We start from the raw sequence: 16645 nt of genomic DNA on the forward strand, positions 1-16645 counted from the left end.
AATATAATAAAGCTATCATTTAAAATTTATTATGATAGAAATGTTATGTAAGTAATTGCAATTTACAGAATTCTTTGTAAAATATATGATATATGAACACTATCTTGAAACGTGTGTCTTGTTCGGAAGCACATTTCGGATTAGCAGATTTAAGGTTATTGCTAATCAATAACGGTAACAAGAACTAGCGGGCACACTCAGCTGAAGCTTGTTATGATTAAGAGATCAAATGTTTCGTCTTTCAATTAATCTGCCAGTAAATATATCCATATTAATGTCAGAATTTTTAAAATGCATAGACAATCAGTGCTTGAGACATTAAAGAAACAACCATCTGAAATGAATTCAAGAATATAAGTCATTTACATGCACTTCTTTGCAATGTACTCTCAATTCAAGACCAATAAACTGAACCGAAATACAATCATAAACACATATACTTAGTTTGTAGCTCTACTTTGGCTTTATCTGATTATACCATGGTAATATTCAAATAAAACTATCTAAATTAGAAACGACTAATTTTTTTCTGCTGCCTACATTTTTGAAACAAAATGTCAAATTTTAAGTTGACTGACCCTAGCATACAAGCAATGCTAGCTTTGTGATCTAAAATAAAGTTGAACATAAATCCCTTGACATCTATTCTTCTCATGAACCACTTGATGGATCGTGTCGTGACCAATCACCAAACGTTGTCTGCAGCATTCTTTCATGGACCTCATTCAAGTATTTTTTTTTAAATGTGACACTGGAATTGAAATTGGAGTCCTTCAGGAATGGGCGTTTTTACATAGCATGGAATATATTTTTTTAAGAATCACGGAATAGTGACCCCTAATTTAGGGCACCAACAGGGTCAGTGTTATACATAAAAACATTACACATGGACAACTTTAAAACAATCGTCTCCTCCAAAACTCCTAGGCTTAGCAGTAAGATATTTTACATGAAGTATTGACTAGTGACTCCTTTCTAGGGTTTTACATATGTGATAAAATGACATGACTGAGAGGTAAGAATTTTACACAAAGAGTTCCTGAAAACTGTACCCAAGGTCAGATAAGGAACGCCACAGTGGAGGTTTTTTTATATAAAACTACCTCTGGAAAACTTTTATCCACAAGTGCAATAATTGGTACCTTACACATTTATTAAGAATACATACACTGGAATAATGTGTGAGTGCCGATAAGTATTTTTTATATGAAACATATCAAATGATAGGCAATAGATATTTCATCAAATGAGTCTGTGCTATATTCGACTGTTTATTTGAATCTTGCTGGCTTCAAGGATGTGTTTGATAAAAATCAAAGTGATATTGAGATAACGGGACATCATTTAGCTACCTGCGTTCTAAACATTTAAAACATCATTGAAAATATTGGAATATAGTCTTTGCGATTGTATAGTGTGAACAATATAAAGTTAATATTTGTTACAATTTATCATTATTTTTTTATCATATTGTCATTTAACAGTAACAGGCAGACTTTAATACCATTATTTTGTTAATTTTCAGTTACGGGGATAGATTTCACTATTTCAAGAGATAGAGTTGTGATTGGTAGTACTGGAACATTAACACTGACATGTGATGTCACTGAAAACGATGTTCAAACTATTTACCTTATTCAGATACTGCGAGAAACTGTGTCAGGATCAGGTATTTTTGAATCAGTTGTGGAAATGGAAAACTCTGAAGGTCCTGTATTAAAAGTAACAAACAACAAAGATTTTGTTGCTGAAGGCACGTATGATGCCAGAAACACATATTTGTCAGTGAGCATGAATATAAGTAAGTTGCAGTGCAACGACGCCAAGGCTTACAAATGTGTATTGATATATAAAAGTACTACAGTTAGTACTCCATTGGCATTGGAAAAGAATGGTACTTTTTCAGCCTATGGTAAGTGTATCCTTTCCTTACGACTATGTAGAAGTAAGCACTAAAGTGAAAGATATCACCTACTTCTTTCGAAACATACAGCAATGAGAATTAAAATCTTTGGAGGTTAGGAAGATTAAGTAAATCACAATCGCTACATGTTGGCATCATGTAGACCCCTTGTTACCTTCTCTCAGCAAATTATATCTCTTGTGATTACAAACGGTGTCAGTCCGTAAAGGATGACTCGTAGCGCATTTTACCGTGCCAAGTACATCGGAGTGCAGGTCACGGGAGTGTCGCAACTAAAAAAAACTGGAATCATGTAGTCCACTTGAAAATTTTCTATAAAACAATGGTAAAAATTCGTGAGTATGACTTATTAAGACTTTCAAGGACACTCTGATACATTTATTCCGTACATTTATACACAATTAAGGCAATGAAGTGTGAGGTAACGCTTGTATTGAAAATAAATCTCCCAGATCACGGTGTATTATAAAACGTGACAAATATTTGGAGAAAAGAACACTAGTTGCAATATAGATAGCTCTTTATACAGTGTAAATGTTTAAAAAAAAACTAGTTCCACGCACAGAATGATATGTCCGTTAACACATTTTTCAGTAAAACAAGATAACAGCGTATTTAAAAGGCACATTTATTTCATTAGCACGGGAGGTCTTTCGGCAAATGTAAATTATCCAAATTAATTGGCACCGGACACCTTTATGCTTTATTAGACCCTTTCAGCGTAAATGTACGTAAATGTAAACGTATTCCTATCAGTTTCAAGGAGTTTTCTCAAAACACTGGAGACAATATATTTTGAATAGCAATAATGTTAAGGAATAACATACGTGCGAAGTCGAAACAGGAACGTAGGTTAAAAAGTCTCTTAAGTTTTATTTGAATTGAATGAGAATTGTAAAAGGAGTTGAAAAGAAAGTTATTGTAAGGGACGGACGGATGGACGGACGCCGGATTTCATATGTCTATGAGTCCTTGACACACAGGGAATAAAATCACTGTTTGCAGTAGTTCTAGTCAGATTCAACAATTAGTGGGCAACCATTAGAAATTTAGAGGATCTTTTTGCACAGTCTCATTTCTCAGAAAACTTGGTTCGAATTATCCATTTACATACATTATTACTGTGCAAACGGTTAGGCAAAAAAGTAAAAAAAATGACATGCCATTTTAAATACATATTTTTATAATTTAAATAGTCAACATAATTATTGCATGAGAAGCAAGACATATGCGACTGAAGGTTCTAGAATATCCTAGGTTGTATTAAAGTCAATTACATCAATACTGCCTGTCTTTCAAACTGATTAGCATATGGAACAGAACAGAAAACTAAGTTATTGAGAGCGAAGCGAACGTATTCTTTTGAATATTCTAGGGTATCCTTTAATTGAAGTCAGATTATTACATTTTTATTACAAACTGACCTTGGCTTGGAGGCAGGTAGATTGTAATAAACATGTTTTGATATTTTTTTGTCTTGTCTGTATTTTTTCATGGATGTATATTCAAATAACTTATTATAAATATTAACAATAAGAATACAATGTACCATGTGCAATACCAAGACCTTTCTCTCAAAGGTCATAGACACCTAAGTTAACTTTCATGCTTTGTTGTTAATAATAGTTTTTATCTATTGTTTTGGGTTAAGCACCATTTTTCGACGGGATTCAGTTATGTATCTGCGGGCAATAAACCTAACCAGTGTTCCTAGATTCTGAACCAGAACTTACCTGTTCTCCGCAAGTAACTGACAACTTCTCTGCATGAAACAGAGGTGGAGTCGAAATTTCTTTTGACTATGTTTTCCCTATTGAGCTATGCGGGCAGTCTGTTACGTGAAATTACCCTTTTATTGGGGCGGAGTATCCGCCTCAATGTTAATACAGTCTTTCAAAAATCAAGTCATTTCTTAATGCTAAAAGCCTAACAAAATAGTGCGTAAAAGTAGTTCTACTTCCTTCACTAACAACCTTTTTGCATTATTACACTATCATATTTAACCTAGCCGAGATATATCCAGCAAAGTTTGTATCATATAAAAAGAATGCGTTTAATGTTGGCAATATTTATCAAAAAGCGCAATAACACAGCCTTGTGTGCTAATATATACTTGTGGGCTAAAAATAACCATTACGGAGATTTGACACGAATCGTGTGCTTCTGCTTTTCTATGTGACCGAATTACAATGCTATTATCCCTTGAAACTATAGGTATCATTACCGTGTTTGTGTAATGCAAATTATGCGTTTAGCCGAGACGAATTCCCCAATGCATGGTTGGGAAAAAAAAACGACTGGAAGCGGATAATAGCTCGCTCTTGTGTTCTATTAATAGAACATATATCAGTTACACCATAATGTAATGCGCGAATTGCTTTCTATATACATGTATCACTCTCAGTAAATTTCGAAGAGATATGCTGCCTGACGCACTTGTTAACATAATAAATAACATGCAGAAACAATAACTAGTTAAATAAATATTTTGGAACAAACGTAGAAAATATACAAAATAAATTATACAGATTATTTTAAGGAGACCAAGGTCCGGGTTTTCAAACAGCGTATTAAGCAAATAAAAAAGAAACTTTAAAAAATGCACATTGCACCATATTCTGCAAATGATATTATTAAAATCTAGCATCACAAGAACAGTTCTAGAGTCTTGGAATATGAAAAGCACAGTATTTTTGGACTCGAAACGTCGAAGAAAAACACTTGCGGTTAAAACATTTAGTATAAAATACTTTTGATTCACGACAATCAAGCATATATCAGCACAGTCGCAATCATAACTTCTATTTCATTTTAAACAACTGATTTAATTCTCACAACAACAGATGATTGCTAATGAGATGGTTGAGATGTCAGCTGTGGTCCGTCAAACATTTCCTTATTGAAAAAACATAATTGTGCATGATTTGATAGAAAAGTATGGGGGTGCATAAGATTAGCAACAGCATCCAAACATTATTACCGAAAGTCAAATATCTACATGTCACACTAAGTGGTCATTTGTAATAAACAGAACATACGTATAACTCAAAGGTGCTAATTATTTCAACGAAGAACTGAATGTGTGGCCGCAAATAATTATGCATGTCAGTGTATTTGGAAAGTATACATGTTGTTCAAAACATTTCGAAATATTTCAATAAATTCAAATTATGCGATCATAAGAATTTATTTGCATTTTACAAAATTTATATGCGTATAATTCATAAACACGTACGGATGACACACATTACAAAAAATAATGATGATATTAACGGTTACTAACAAGAACAATTTGTTTTGTTTTTTCTGTTCTGTGAATACGTTTGTGTTTTAATTAACGCTTCCGATCAGTATTAATTATTTTTTCTCAGCGAGTATATTTTTTCTAAAACGTTTTAGAAAGTGGGATGAGTCACAAAATGAACGGACTGTTGGAAAAAACATCATCTATTAATATATTCATGAATAATCTATATGTTACTGCTAACATGGACATACAATTTCAAAACTGTACTGACTACATTTTTAAAAATTTGGTAAAGTGCGTAGTTCAGTATAAAGCGTTTCTCGGTCCAGTTCACATTTTGTTTGCGATGTGAAAGATATAGAAACTTAAAAAAAAACAAAACAAAAAAAAAACAAAAAACAACACCGAAATGAATGCAAAATCTATAATTTAATTATGTTTATTTATTTATTTTGTTGGGTTTAACGTCGCACCGACACAATTTTTGGTCACATGGCGTCTTCCTGGGTTTGATGGTGGAGGAAGAACCCAGATGAATGCACTATTTTTATATAGCAAACCTTATTGGTGACGTCACATTTCTTCACTATTAACAGATCTACGGTCTCGTATTATAGGTTACATTCTACTAATTACTTTCTTTTTTATTTTATATAAACAAAGAAATCTTGAGACCTCATTTTCAGTACTTTAGAGCATTTCACTATATGGTCATTTAGTATGACATGTCTTTTTATCAAAAATAGAAAAATATTGACATGCTATGCCAGTTACATATAAGAAAATTAATATGTTCTGAAAAACATCACCCTCTGAAAATGCTCCCAGAAAATAGCTGTTTACCAATTACGCGTATGTAGACATTTTCTCAAAGAACAAAACTAATACCTGGAAATTCACAATGAAAATGGTCTAGATTTTTTCTCAATACAATAAGCAATAAAACTAACGGCTAAAAATATAACTGCCACAACCTCATATGACTCATTTTACTAGATTTCATCAACGGCATGGCAATACATTTTGGACTTCTTCACATGTAACAATGAGTAGTCACTTCTTGTTTGGTGTAATCAGCCCTATATGCTGTTGGTAAGCCGTTGAAACCTTTCTCCGTATCCACAGGACAATTTCAGTCTTTCAGAAAGCGGTATTTCAGGAACGCCAATAAACCCTAAATATACAATAAATTTGTCTTTAGAAGAAAACTATTAGGAATATTTGTAAATGAAAAAAGACATGCCTATTCGCCAGTGTTCAAGTCAGACAAAATTCACGAATATAACATTAAAAAATATCGTTTCACCTGCATAACTATAGCAAAACAACTGCTCCGTCCCATCAGCCTTCTGAAAGCTGTGATTTAACTAAAGACAATACTTGGGTTTCTCATCATCTTTCCCATCAATTTAACAATAAAATTATGCCTAAAGTAAAATAATTGTTAGTGGCAGATATTACAAACGATGTTAAAGATTGTAGATTTCCAGAATACAAACCCAGGCTTAAGTTAAAACTTTTATTGTTTATTTAGGTAAATATAACAATATTATTTTTGCAATACATTAGGTTGATACGCAGTAAAGCTCTATATGCATTGACCAACACTGGTATTGATTTTCACAGGTGTGTTGTTTAAAACAAGTTTCATTAGTTCCAAAGAAATGTTATCTCCCAAAGTCATTTTCATTTGGTAAGCTCTAAGTATAGGTAGATGGTATGGTGTCCATCGTCCGTCGTCCACGCTTGACATAAACACCTTCTCTTCTGAAACTACAGGTCAGAATTACGCCAAAACTGGTAAGAAGCATTTTGGCAGTATCCTTTCTCACGATTTTTCTAAAAGGGCGTTTGTCATAAACGCGGGGCTCAAAGGGCGACTTGAGTCTCTTTGGAGCTCCTGACTCAAATCTAACATTTAGCGCAATCCAAGCCGCTCCGTTTTACCGATTATCAGATGACTTAAATACATGGTGTTGGCATAATTAAAGCTCCGCCAACAACAGGATCTTGTGATATTTTCACTAGAAGTGTGAAAGCGAGTCAATTTCCCCATTATTTCAGAAGCGACCGAAGTCGGTCAGTAGAGACTCCGTTATGTCTTTGTCTGGATGTTAAATTATTTTTGTTTAAATTACATGCGAATTTTGTAAACAAATTGCTGGCAAGGTAGTAGGGATTTATATTTACTTAACTCAGTATCTTATCGCATTTTCTTTTAGTAACTTAACTGGTATAGTTTCATTAATTCCACATAATTGTACTCGTATTTCTAAAAGTTTTATAATGAAGTAGATAAAGACCAAACACGCTGTCAATTTTAAAATTTACTATAGTTTTATAAGACATTTCCAAAATAGACTTTAAAAACAGGTAATGACACATTCAATGACGAAAATAATTTAACTGAAATTCAGGTATTTGTTGACGCTTGCATCAGGTGTATGACTGTGTAGTTGGCTATGCCAGTCCGACGACGTTTTTTTAACACGTTTATTCTTATTGACGGCACGTACTGCTATACCAGCGCCAGAGTCAATCCAAACGACTGTCAAACGCCTTTATGAGTTTCCGTAATTAAAGTTTAGTACAGTTAGCACTGGACGCTTCCTTTCTTTTATTGTCCTTTGCCAATTGTAGGATTTTGAATGTTTTTTCTTTTTACATTCTATTCACAATAACAGTTTAAGGACGCTCGCTACAGTTTCGTATTGTTTTTCTTTCTCAATAATAGATTTTGATGAAATGTTTTGTATTAAAACATCATGTTATGATGTATTGAAAAATGAAATAAAAATACTAGGTCACCAGCTTTGTTTCAAATTAATTTGCCCCTAGATATGGTGCTATTTTAAACATTTTTCAAAATTTCTGTAATCCTATAATATATTTCAGTAAAGTACAACAATCAGCATAAATTTGATTATCTAAGCATTTTTATGAAGGAAAACAATATATCTATTTGAAACATGCTCAGAGAAATCAAAAGAACATGATTTTGTAAAGAAAGGAATACTTGTTCAGCAGACCCAAGTGCTAATTTTGCATGTTCTTGTCAGTTTTAAGTTGGTACTTCTGCTATTTTATCGAGTTTCACATAATAGAATTTAATCAAACTCTGCACATACCTTTGGTTATGTCTACCTAATCTAAAACAAAAAGAAAATTGATAGGTCACCATATTAGAGTTCGCTTAAATCAAATTACAACTAGGTGGGGTGTGGCGGGCATTTATACAATGCAGGTTGGCACGAACTACTCTTTCAGTGTTTGAGCAAATGACTTAGAATGTATATATAAAATTATCAAATGGCAGATTTCTTAATAATCGGATTTTAATGTGTTTCTGAAGCATTTTGATGGCATAGAACGATGAAAGTTTCCGCCTTTTTTTTAACAAAGCCTATAGTTTACGAATGTACGGTACGGGTACGGTACGGGATTAGAAACAGCTGTGGCTCAATGCAGAGTTGGAGCGTTGGTATAAATAACAGACTCCAGTATATGTCGGATTGAAGCAATTTGAACTAAAAGTACATTAAATGTATATATTTTGTAATCATGGTGATACTTACCCTAACCTTTAGTCAGTATATTATACATTTTGTTCCCTTTTATGACAAGCATGCTTCGACATGGTAGCAAAACTTCTCCCTAAAATCTCACCACTTCGCAATCATTTTAGCTAAGGTAGAAGTAACTCTCCCTAACATCTAAACATTACTTAAGCCCTACTAAACCATTTGATTGATCTTCCTCAAACTTGAGCTGAAGCATCACTGAAATGTCCTCTCCCAAGTTTGTTTAAATGGGGATTCCTGGCCCCTCTTAGAAGCCACTGGAGCTAAAAATAGAATATATATTTTTTTTAATTAAAACAACCTCTACTCGTGAACCGATTGATGGATATATATCAAACTGGCCTGCAGCATCATTATAAGGACATCTCCCAATATTTTTCAAATGGGGCGCATTGTTCTTTCAGTTTGTTAGAATGGGGGCGCTTGGCCTCTTTTTATGGATCACTAGACATAGGAAACACATTCGAACGACTTCTTCTCATGAACCACTTGATGGATCTTCATCAAACTTAGTTTGTTGCAACATTGTATGGACTCTCTTATATTATTTTCAAATGGGGCTCATGGTACCTTTTACAGCAACATTTTAACAGCTTCTGCTTATTAAACGCAAGATTAATCTTCACGAAATTTGATCGATCTGTAACATCATTGTAGAGTCTCCTCTCTTTTTTTTTTTTTTTTTTTTAAATTGGGCATGTAGCCCTATTTTGAGCCATTAGAACTAAAATAGAAATACTCTTAAGCAACTCATAAAGTGCTTGATCTTGGTCTGTAGCATCGGTTAGAATTCTTAAATGGTGGCCCTCTTTCCCTTTAAAAAGATACTTTAGATAGAAGTAGAAATATCTTTACTAGTCTGTAGCATCCTAGTAAGGACCTCACATATTTGTCCAAATGGGGATACTAGACATGTTTTATGTTTTTTATTGTAAACAAAATTGTTGCTATTCATGATTGATAGTTACATTTATTAGGTTAGATAGTCAGTTTCAATGGAGCGACAACACTGTTGCTGCTGACATTTTAAAGCATTGTCCAAATACGTATAACTTTCCAGACAGTTTCAAATTTCATACAATAATATATAATTATTATTGATGGATTTTTTTATGTATCACAACTCACACCAAAGAAGATGTTGTATTCGCTCACAACTTTCTGTAAAAATTGTCCCTGGGTTGGGGATGTTGGGTTACGATTTCTTGTTTCAAAATCTATCTCTAGTTCCTAACAGAAGTTCCTTTGGTAATCCTCTGCAGTAAATGTTCACGCCCTGAATGAAAATGACATTTTATTTAATATAACCACTAAATTGGTTTGGGGTTGGTTCCTCAAAAATCAAAATCACAGTGACCTAAAGCTGAAAATCAGTTTCCGATCAATAACTGACATATAGTCATCGAACTTCATTAGATAACTAATTGTGGCCAGTAGAAGATTCCTATTTTTGTAAAGGTTAGTGGGTCAAATATCAAGTTCACGGTGACATTGTGATGAAAGGTTGCTTTCCATTGATTACTGAAGAATGCTTTGGCCTAACTTCAAACTTATCAGTAGATGGCCCTATTGTTTTGGGGATCAGCAAGTCAAAGTCAAGATCACATTGACATTTATACAGAAAACATCCATTCAATAACTAAAGAGCACTTTGGTCTACAGTCCGGAATCTTCAAAGGATGATTGCCTTTGGTCAGTTAATGACCCTTATTGTTTCTGAGGTCAGTAGGTCAAAGGGCAAGGTCAAGTGATCTCTGGAATTAAAATGGGACAGGCCATCAAGGGTGAAATTCATGTTTTACGAATAGCTTGGGTTTATTTTATTTTTGTTTCGAATGATCTATTACCACATCTTTGCAAAATATAATATGTAGATGATTATTTCAGTGACTTAGCTAATGAATATTTTCACAATTTCTGGGCCATGAGTCACAGTGCCTGTCTAGGAATCCTGGAACAATACTGTTTCAGTCATACATCCTGCCAAATAGCATGTAGAACCTATTAAAGGCAAAGGCTGTCCTGTTCTTGTTTTGCGTCCCTCTTTTAGTTATTTTATTTAGACTTAACTGCTTGCCCTTTTTGGTCAACTCTTAATATTTTATCATTTTAGTATAACCTCAGATGATACAGTTAGAAGGAAAGCGGAATGGTAATGTAGTAGATGCATGAGCATTTGATGTTGGTGATGTATTGGAACTTTCATGCACTGCTAATATTGGAAGTTAACCAGCAACTACAATCAGATGGCGGAAGACCTCTGAAATGGAAACAACGAATAAGCCGATTTAGCAATCTTACAGTAGCATTTACAGTGCCTCATGCAGTGTGTTTGATCTTGGAAAAAAACTATTTAATGAATATATTCTGCCATATAGCCTGGAGAGCCTTTTAAAGGCCAAGGTTGTCCTGATCTTGTCTGCCTTCCCAACACCTCTTTTATTTATTTTAGTGACAATGACACTTAGTTGCTTCTCCTTTTTGGTCAACTCTAAATTTTTATACTTTACTGTTTTTAGTGTACCCTGAAATAAGGCAATTAGACGGGAAGAGAAATGGTTTTCCAGTGCAGGGATTGTCATCTGATAATCCAGCAGTATTTGATGTTGGTGCTGTTTTGGAACTTTCTTGCACTGCTAATATTGGAAGTAAACCAGAAACTAAAATCAGATGGCGAAAGACTCCTGAAATGGGAACAATGGATGACTTTATAGGGTATCAACCAGAAGCAGGAACAACTGATGAGGGCACTGCAATAAGTGACAATCAGTGTGGTTATACCCGAGTAGCAACAATTACATACAACACCACAGTCAATGGTGCAAACAGGGCAGAGGACAACAGGCTAGCATTTGAGTGCTATGTTTCTGTTAGTGGAAATCCATACGGAACAACATATATAACACAAAACAATCCTAGGTTTTATGCTGATGTCAGTAAGTACTTCGTAAATTTAGTAGCGTGGCAAATGTTCTTTGCTACATGTGAATATTTACTGGCTAAACATTTGTCGCTCGAAATTCATTTTGCGAATTTGCTCATTTTTATTATTTCGATGTTCTGAAAAGTAAAACTAGATTTTTTGTTCATTTTTGTAGGGTTTCGGGTGAGGTGCAATATCGATACTTAATAATCATTTGTGCATCTTAGTTCATGTTTGTCTATATCATTCGATGCACATTTTGTAATTCAACCTCCCGTAACCTTTCAATGACAGTTTGAGCAAAGAAAACCCAAAGGACATAATATTATGGCGTATTCATTTGCAGATGCTTTTTTAGTCCTAAGTGGACATGTCATTTTCAAAGGGGCAGCTTGAAAATTGAAATAGAGAGGCAAATAATGGTAGCGGTATAAAACTACCAACGATACAGATGCCAATCTTTTAACTTTGCCAGTATTATTGGAGTAAAAAAGAGCGCAGTCGACACCATTATTTGTGGGAACTTTATATAGAGATTCGAGAAAAAGCATTCGGAAGAGGCTAAATTTTAGGGCAGACATATTTATAATCAGATGTTGGAAGTATTAATTGTAGTCATGTTAAATTTACAGTATGCTTATTTCAGGTGGCAGTGACCAGGCAAACAGAGGTAAGTATCAGTGCAGAACTTTGAAACATACTGTTAATGTAAACTCAATGTTTATGTGCTCAGATTAATATATTACTCCCCAAAATATAGCGTTTCTTACGCAACAGAAACAAACTATTCGACACAGAAGTCGATTCGAACATATTTATCAAGTCAATGTCGTTTTGCATTATTATTTCTTGGTTTAAAAGCATTATCATATTATTAAATTGTCTTAATATTCAAAGTACTTCTACAGAAAGTATTTAGGTAGTTGCGCTGTTAGACGAACATGATGTGTTATGAGATAGAGGAACATGAGGTGTTATGAGATCTGACACCCTGTACGTAGAAAGTGTAGGATGGGCATCTTACGCTATTCTGTCCAGTCTTTGATTTATGTATCGTTGTTCGAACGATATTTCAATTGTTTTTTTTATTTTCTCTCTAACGATCCGAACCCTCTCGCTTAGCTCAGTAGGTAAGAGCGCTGGTCTACGGATCGCGGGGTCGTGAGATTGATCCTCGGGCGGGGCGTATGTTCTCCGTGACTATTTGATAAACGACATTGTGTCTGAAATCATTAGTCCTCCACCTCTGATTCATGTGGGGAAGTTGGCAGTTACTTGCGGGGAACAGGTTTGTACTGGTACATAATCCAGGAACACTGGTTAACAAACTCTCTAACGATCCGAAAAGATAACATAGATTGTCCGACGTCCGTCATCCGTCCATCAGTCCGCACGCCGTGAACGTTTATCAAAATATCTTCTACTCAAATATTGCTTAGCCTTTGATTGCTATGGCATCAGAAAGAAATACTTTGAAAGCTCTAGAAGTCGTCTCTGTAACTTCAGGAGCTGATAAAATTGTATCAAACTTAAGCAAATCGTAATCCTGGGATCAAAAATGGCCTCGCTCTGTATGTCAATTTTTAAGATAGATTTGTGAAATGCAGGAACTTTAAAAATTGAATTCACAATGTATCCTCAGCTGAGATATTTGGTATGTACATTACTTAATGATCCTGTAACTACCGCCATCTCACTAAATAGGAAACATTGTCCGCTCAAAAATTAATTGAAATGAAAGATTGGGTTGCATATCAGTCTTGGTCAAGGTAACGTATATATAAGGTTTGTTTAAGAGTAACTAGGTAAATTCCTCGTTGTAACGGAATGCAAATAGAATTACATGGAAATAGTGTACGTCTAAAATTATCGTAAAATCGTTCAGTGATACAGTGTGTTAATGATGACCTCAAATTGTCTTTTTCTTATTTGATTGTCCCAGAATGCTTAAATATAAAAATAGAATTAATAGGAAGTGAATTTTAATAGTTATCATAAACTTCTCTTGTATTTGCTCACTTCTTAGCCTAGATTTGTGTTTTAACCTTCAACTCTGAAGTCAGAACTTAAAGGGTTTTTATTTTCAAGTTTTCACACGTTTTTGGACATGCTTATGTGCCCAGCTTGGCTCCCAAACTTCATGTTATTTTCTTTATAAATACTGCAAACATTTTATGAGTAAACTTTAAGCCTCTAAAGTAGCACAGTTTTATCTGATGACTGAATCAAACAGCCTGGTGAAAGAAGTACTGGTAAACAGTTAACGACCGGGAACTCTATTTATTGTAAGGGATTAACTATCCTACCTGATGACAAGTTCTTTTTGCTAATTTGATAAGGGTCATATGACTGGAGAAAGATTGTATTATTTTCCAGAAGAGTAAGATATTGAGCCTAACCATTATCCAAACTTTTACTAGTAAATAAAACTTTGAAAATCTAATATTTGTATAATTGTTTGGAAGTAAGGGGCCGATTATTGATATTATTGAGGGGCTGAGTCTTTTTAAAGAAATCTGACTTTAAATAAACAATTCTGAATCCCAAATCACTGTAAAAAATCTGTCTCCAAGTCATATTTAATAATAATAATATTTCCATTACTCTGAATATTTTGTTCTTAGCTGTTGAATTGCTTTTAGATTTAATATTTTATATCTATGTGTGTGTTAATAATTTTATCCTAAAAGCTCACTAGAATTCTGCATTTGTCTTTTGAAACAATTATCAATGGTACCACTTCCTACAAGGGTATAGCACCCTAATAAAAACTGTCGTACTTTTAGTGTTAAAATGGATTTGATATGTACACATTTTATGATTTTCCGGGGAAGGACCCCATACCTCCCTCATACAGAAAGGTTGCAACACTTTTTGAAAATAAGGTGACCATTTTATTGAAAAATAGGTCCTAAACAGATAGACAAAAATGAAATAACAATATTTATAATTTGTAATTCTTTTTATAAAAAAATAAGTTAATATACAAACTTTTATTCTGGTAAGATATGCCCAGACACTACTTGATGACAGAAATGTCTGTGTCTTAAAATAGACCATAATGCAGGATTCAGCATTTAAAATACTTTTTTTTCAGGATTGGAATCCCATCACGGTATCTGTCCCGTCATGATCCGAAAAGTTTATAAACAAACTCCTACACACTCGTATACTGTGTATACACTATCTGGGGGTGCACCCAACAAACCTGAAAAACGGCAAGCATTATTTTTGAAAGCCTACAATTCAGATCTCAGAGCTTTCTTAAAGAACTTTTCTGCTCGCTACTTTCGCAAACTTGGTATCAGTGGTTTTATGTGAAGCTAAATTCCAGGAGACTCACCTTTTTATAGTTATACAAGATATTTTATTTCTTCTTCTCTACCAACCAGACTTGCATACTGTCGAGGTAGTTATGCTTTTTGTTTTACCTGAAAGCAATCATTAAAAATATATGTGAACTTTATCAGACATTTTTGCTTAAAGTTACATCAGATAATCAACACAGGTGTAATTCAACCTTCCGTAATCTTTCAATGACAATTTGAGGATAAAAAGTCTTTGAATTATGGCGTATTCATTTGTAGAAACTAATTTAGTCCTAAGTGGACCTAGCATAGCGTAAGGATGTCATTTTCACAGAGGCCGCTTGAAAATTGAAATAGAGAGGGCTAAAGTGGTTGCAGTATAAAACTACCAACGATACTAATAGCAATCATCTTTTAGTTTTGACAGTATTATTGATGTGAGAAAGAGCGCAGTCGACGCTATCATTTGTAGTAACTTTTTATAGCGATTCGCGAATTAGCAAATGAGCTTTCAATATCAGATTTCACGACCGGAAGATACTATATTTCAGGGCAGAAAACATTAAAATCAGATGTTGGATTAGTATTAACTGTAGTCATGTTAAAGGTCCAATACTAAGGAAAGTGAACATTTTAATTTCTTTTAAAAAGCACAGAAACTATTTCATTTTATTGGAAAATGAAAGTTGGTATGTAGAAATTCGAAATAAATCGCGGTATATGTACAATTATTTTTCTATGAAGTATGAAGAAAGTTAAAAAGACCTGGGGGGTCATTCTGTCGATTCATTGAAATTTCAACATAATACACATACATTTCTTTGAGTTCCAAAGACCTTCTGTCAATTTTGACCTGCCAATCTTCATTATTTAGTGTCTTGCAGAAGTCTATGCACTGGCTATGAAAAAAAATGCCAACTCACTTTCCCTTAGTAATGGACCTTTAAAATTACAGTATGTTTATTTGAAGTGGCGATGGCCAGGCAAACGGAGGTAACTATCAGTGCAGAACATTGAAACCTAGGTTTTTAACTCCAAATCAAACCGTTTTAACTATAAGAGAAGATATAGAGTTTACGTTCCGCAAAATTCTGAAGTCACAAATTTTGCATAACAATAAAAAGTGAAAATGCCAATACTAACTCCATCTAAAATAATGTTGCCTGAATTTTCTCAAATGATACGAACGGCAACTTACCGACACTACTACCGCTCAAATACAAATTGTAATGTAAAGTCAATGTTTTGGTCTCAGATTGATATATGTCTCCCCATTTTGGAAATATAACGCTTCTTACTCAACAGAAACAAAATTTTCGACAAAAAATGAGATACGAACATAATTATTAAGCCAATGTCATTGCGTTTATATTTTTGGGAGTGTTTGAAACCATTATCATAAATTGTCCTAATATTCAAACTTCTTGTAAAGATAGTATTAGTAGTTGTGCTTTAAGATTAACATGGAGCTTTTATGAGATCTGACCCCCAATACGTAGAAAGTGTTTGAAAATGTGCAAACATGGGCATCTTAGGCTATTCTGTCCCGGCTGATCCAGTCCAGTCTTTGATTTATCTATTAAAGATCGGACGATATTTCAGTTGTTTCTTTCTCTAACGGCCCAAATATATAACAAAAATATCTTCTACTCAAACACCTCG

At 34.0% G+C, this 16645-nt stretch overlaps 1 protein-coding gene across 1 annotated transcript; it reads left to right on the top strand.

Moving 5' to 3' along the window:
- The first annotated feature begins 886 nt into the window (after window positions 1-886).
- LOC128546450 (uncharacterized) lies at window positions 887-14996 on the top strand. The gene is made up of 5 exons (XM_053516969.1): window positions 887-935; window positions 1526-1912; window positions 11272-11688; window positions 12322-12345; window positions 14773-14996. The coding sequence occupies exons 1-5, from the start codon at window positions 887-889 to the stop codon at window positions 14994-14996; spliced, it is 1101 nt and encodes a 366-aa protein (XP_053372944.1).
- The last annotated feature ends 1649 nt before the right edge of the window (window positions 14997-16645 follow it).

Source organism: Mercenaria mercenaria, chromosome 10, assembly GCF_021730395.1.
Source record: "Mercenaria mercenaria strain notata chromosome 10, MADL_Memer_1, whole genome shotgun sequence".
In the NCBI taxonomy this organism is placed as follows: domain Eukaryota; kingdom Metazoa; phylum Mollusca; class Bivalvia; order Venerida; family Veneridae; genus Mercenaria; species Mercenaria mercenaria.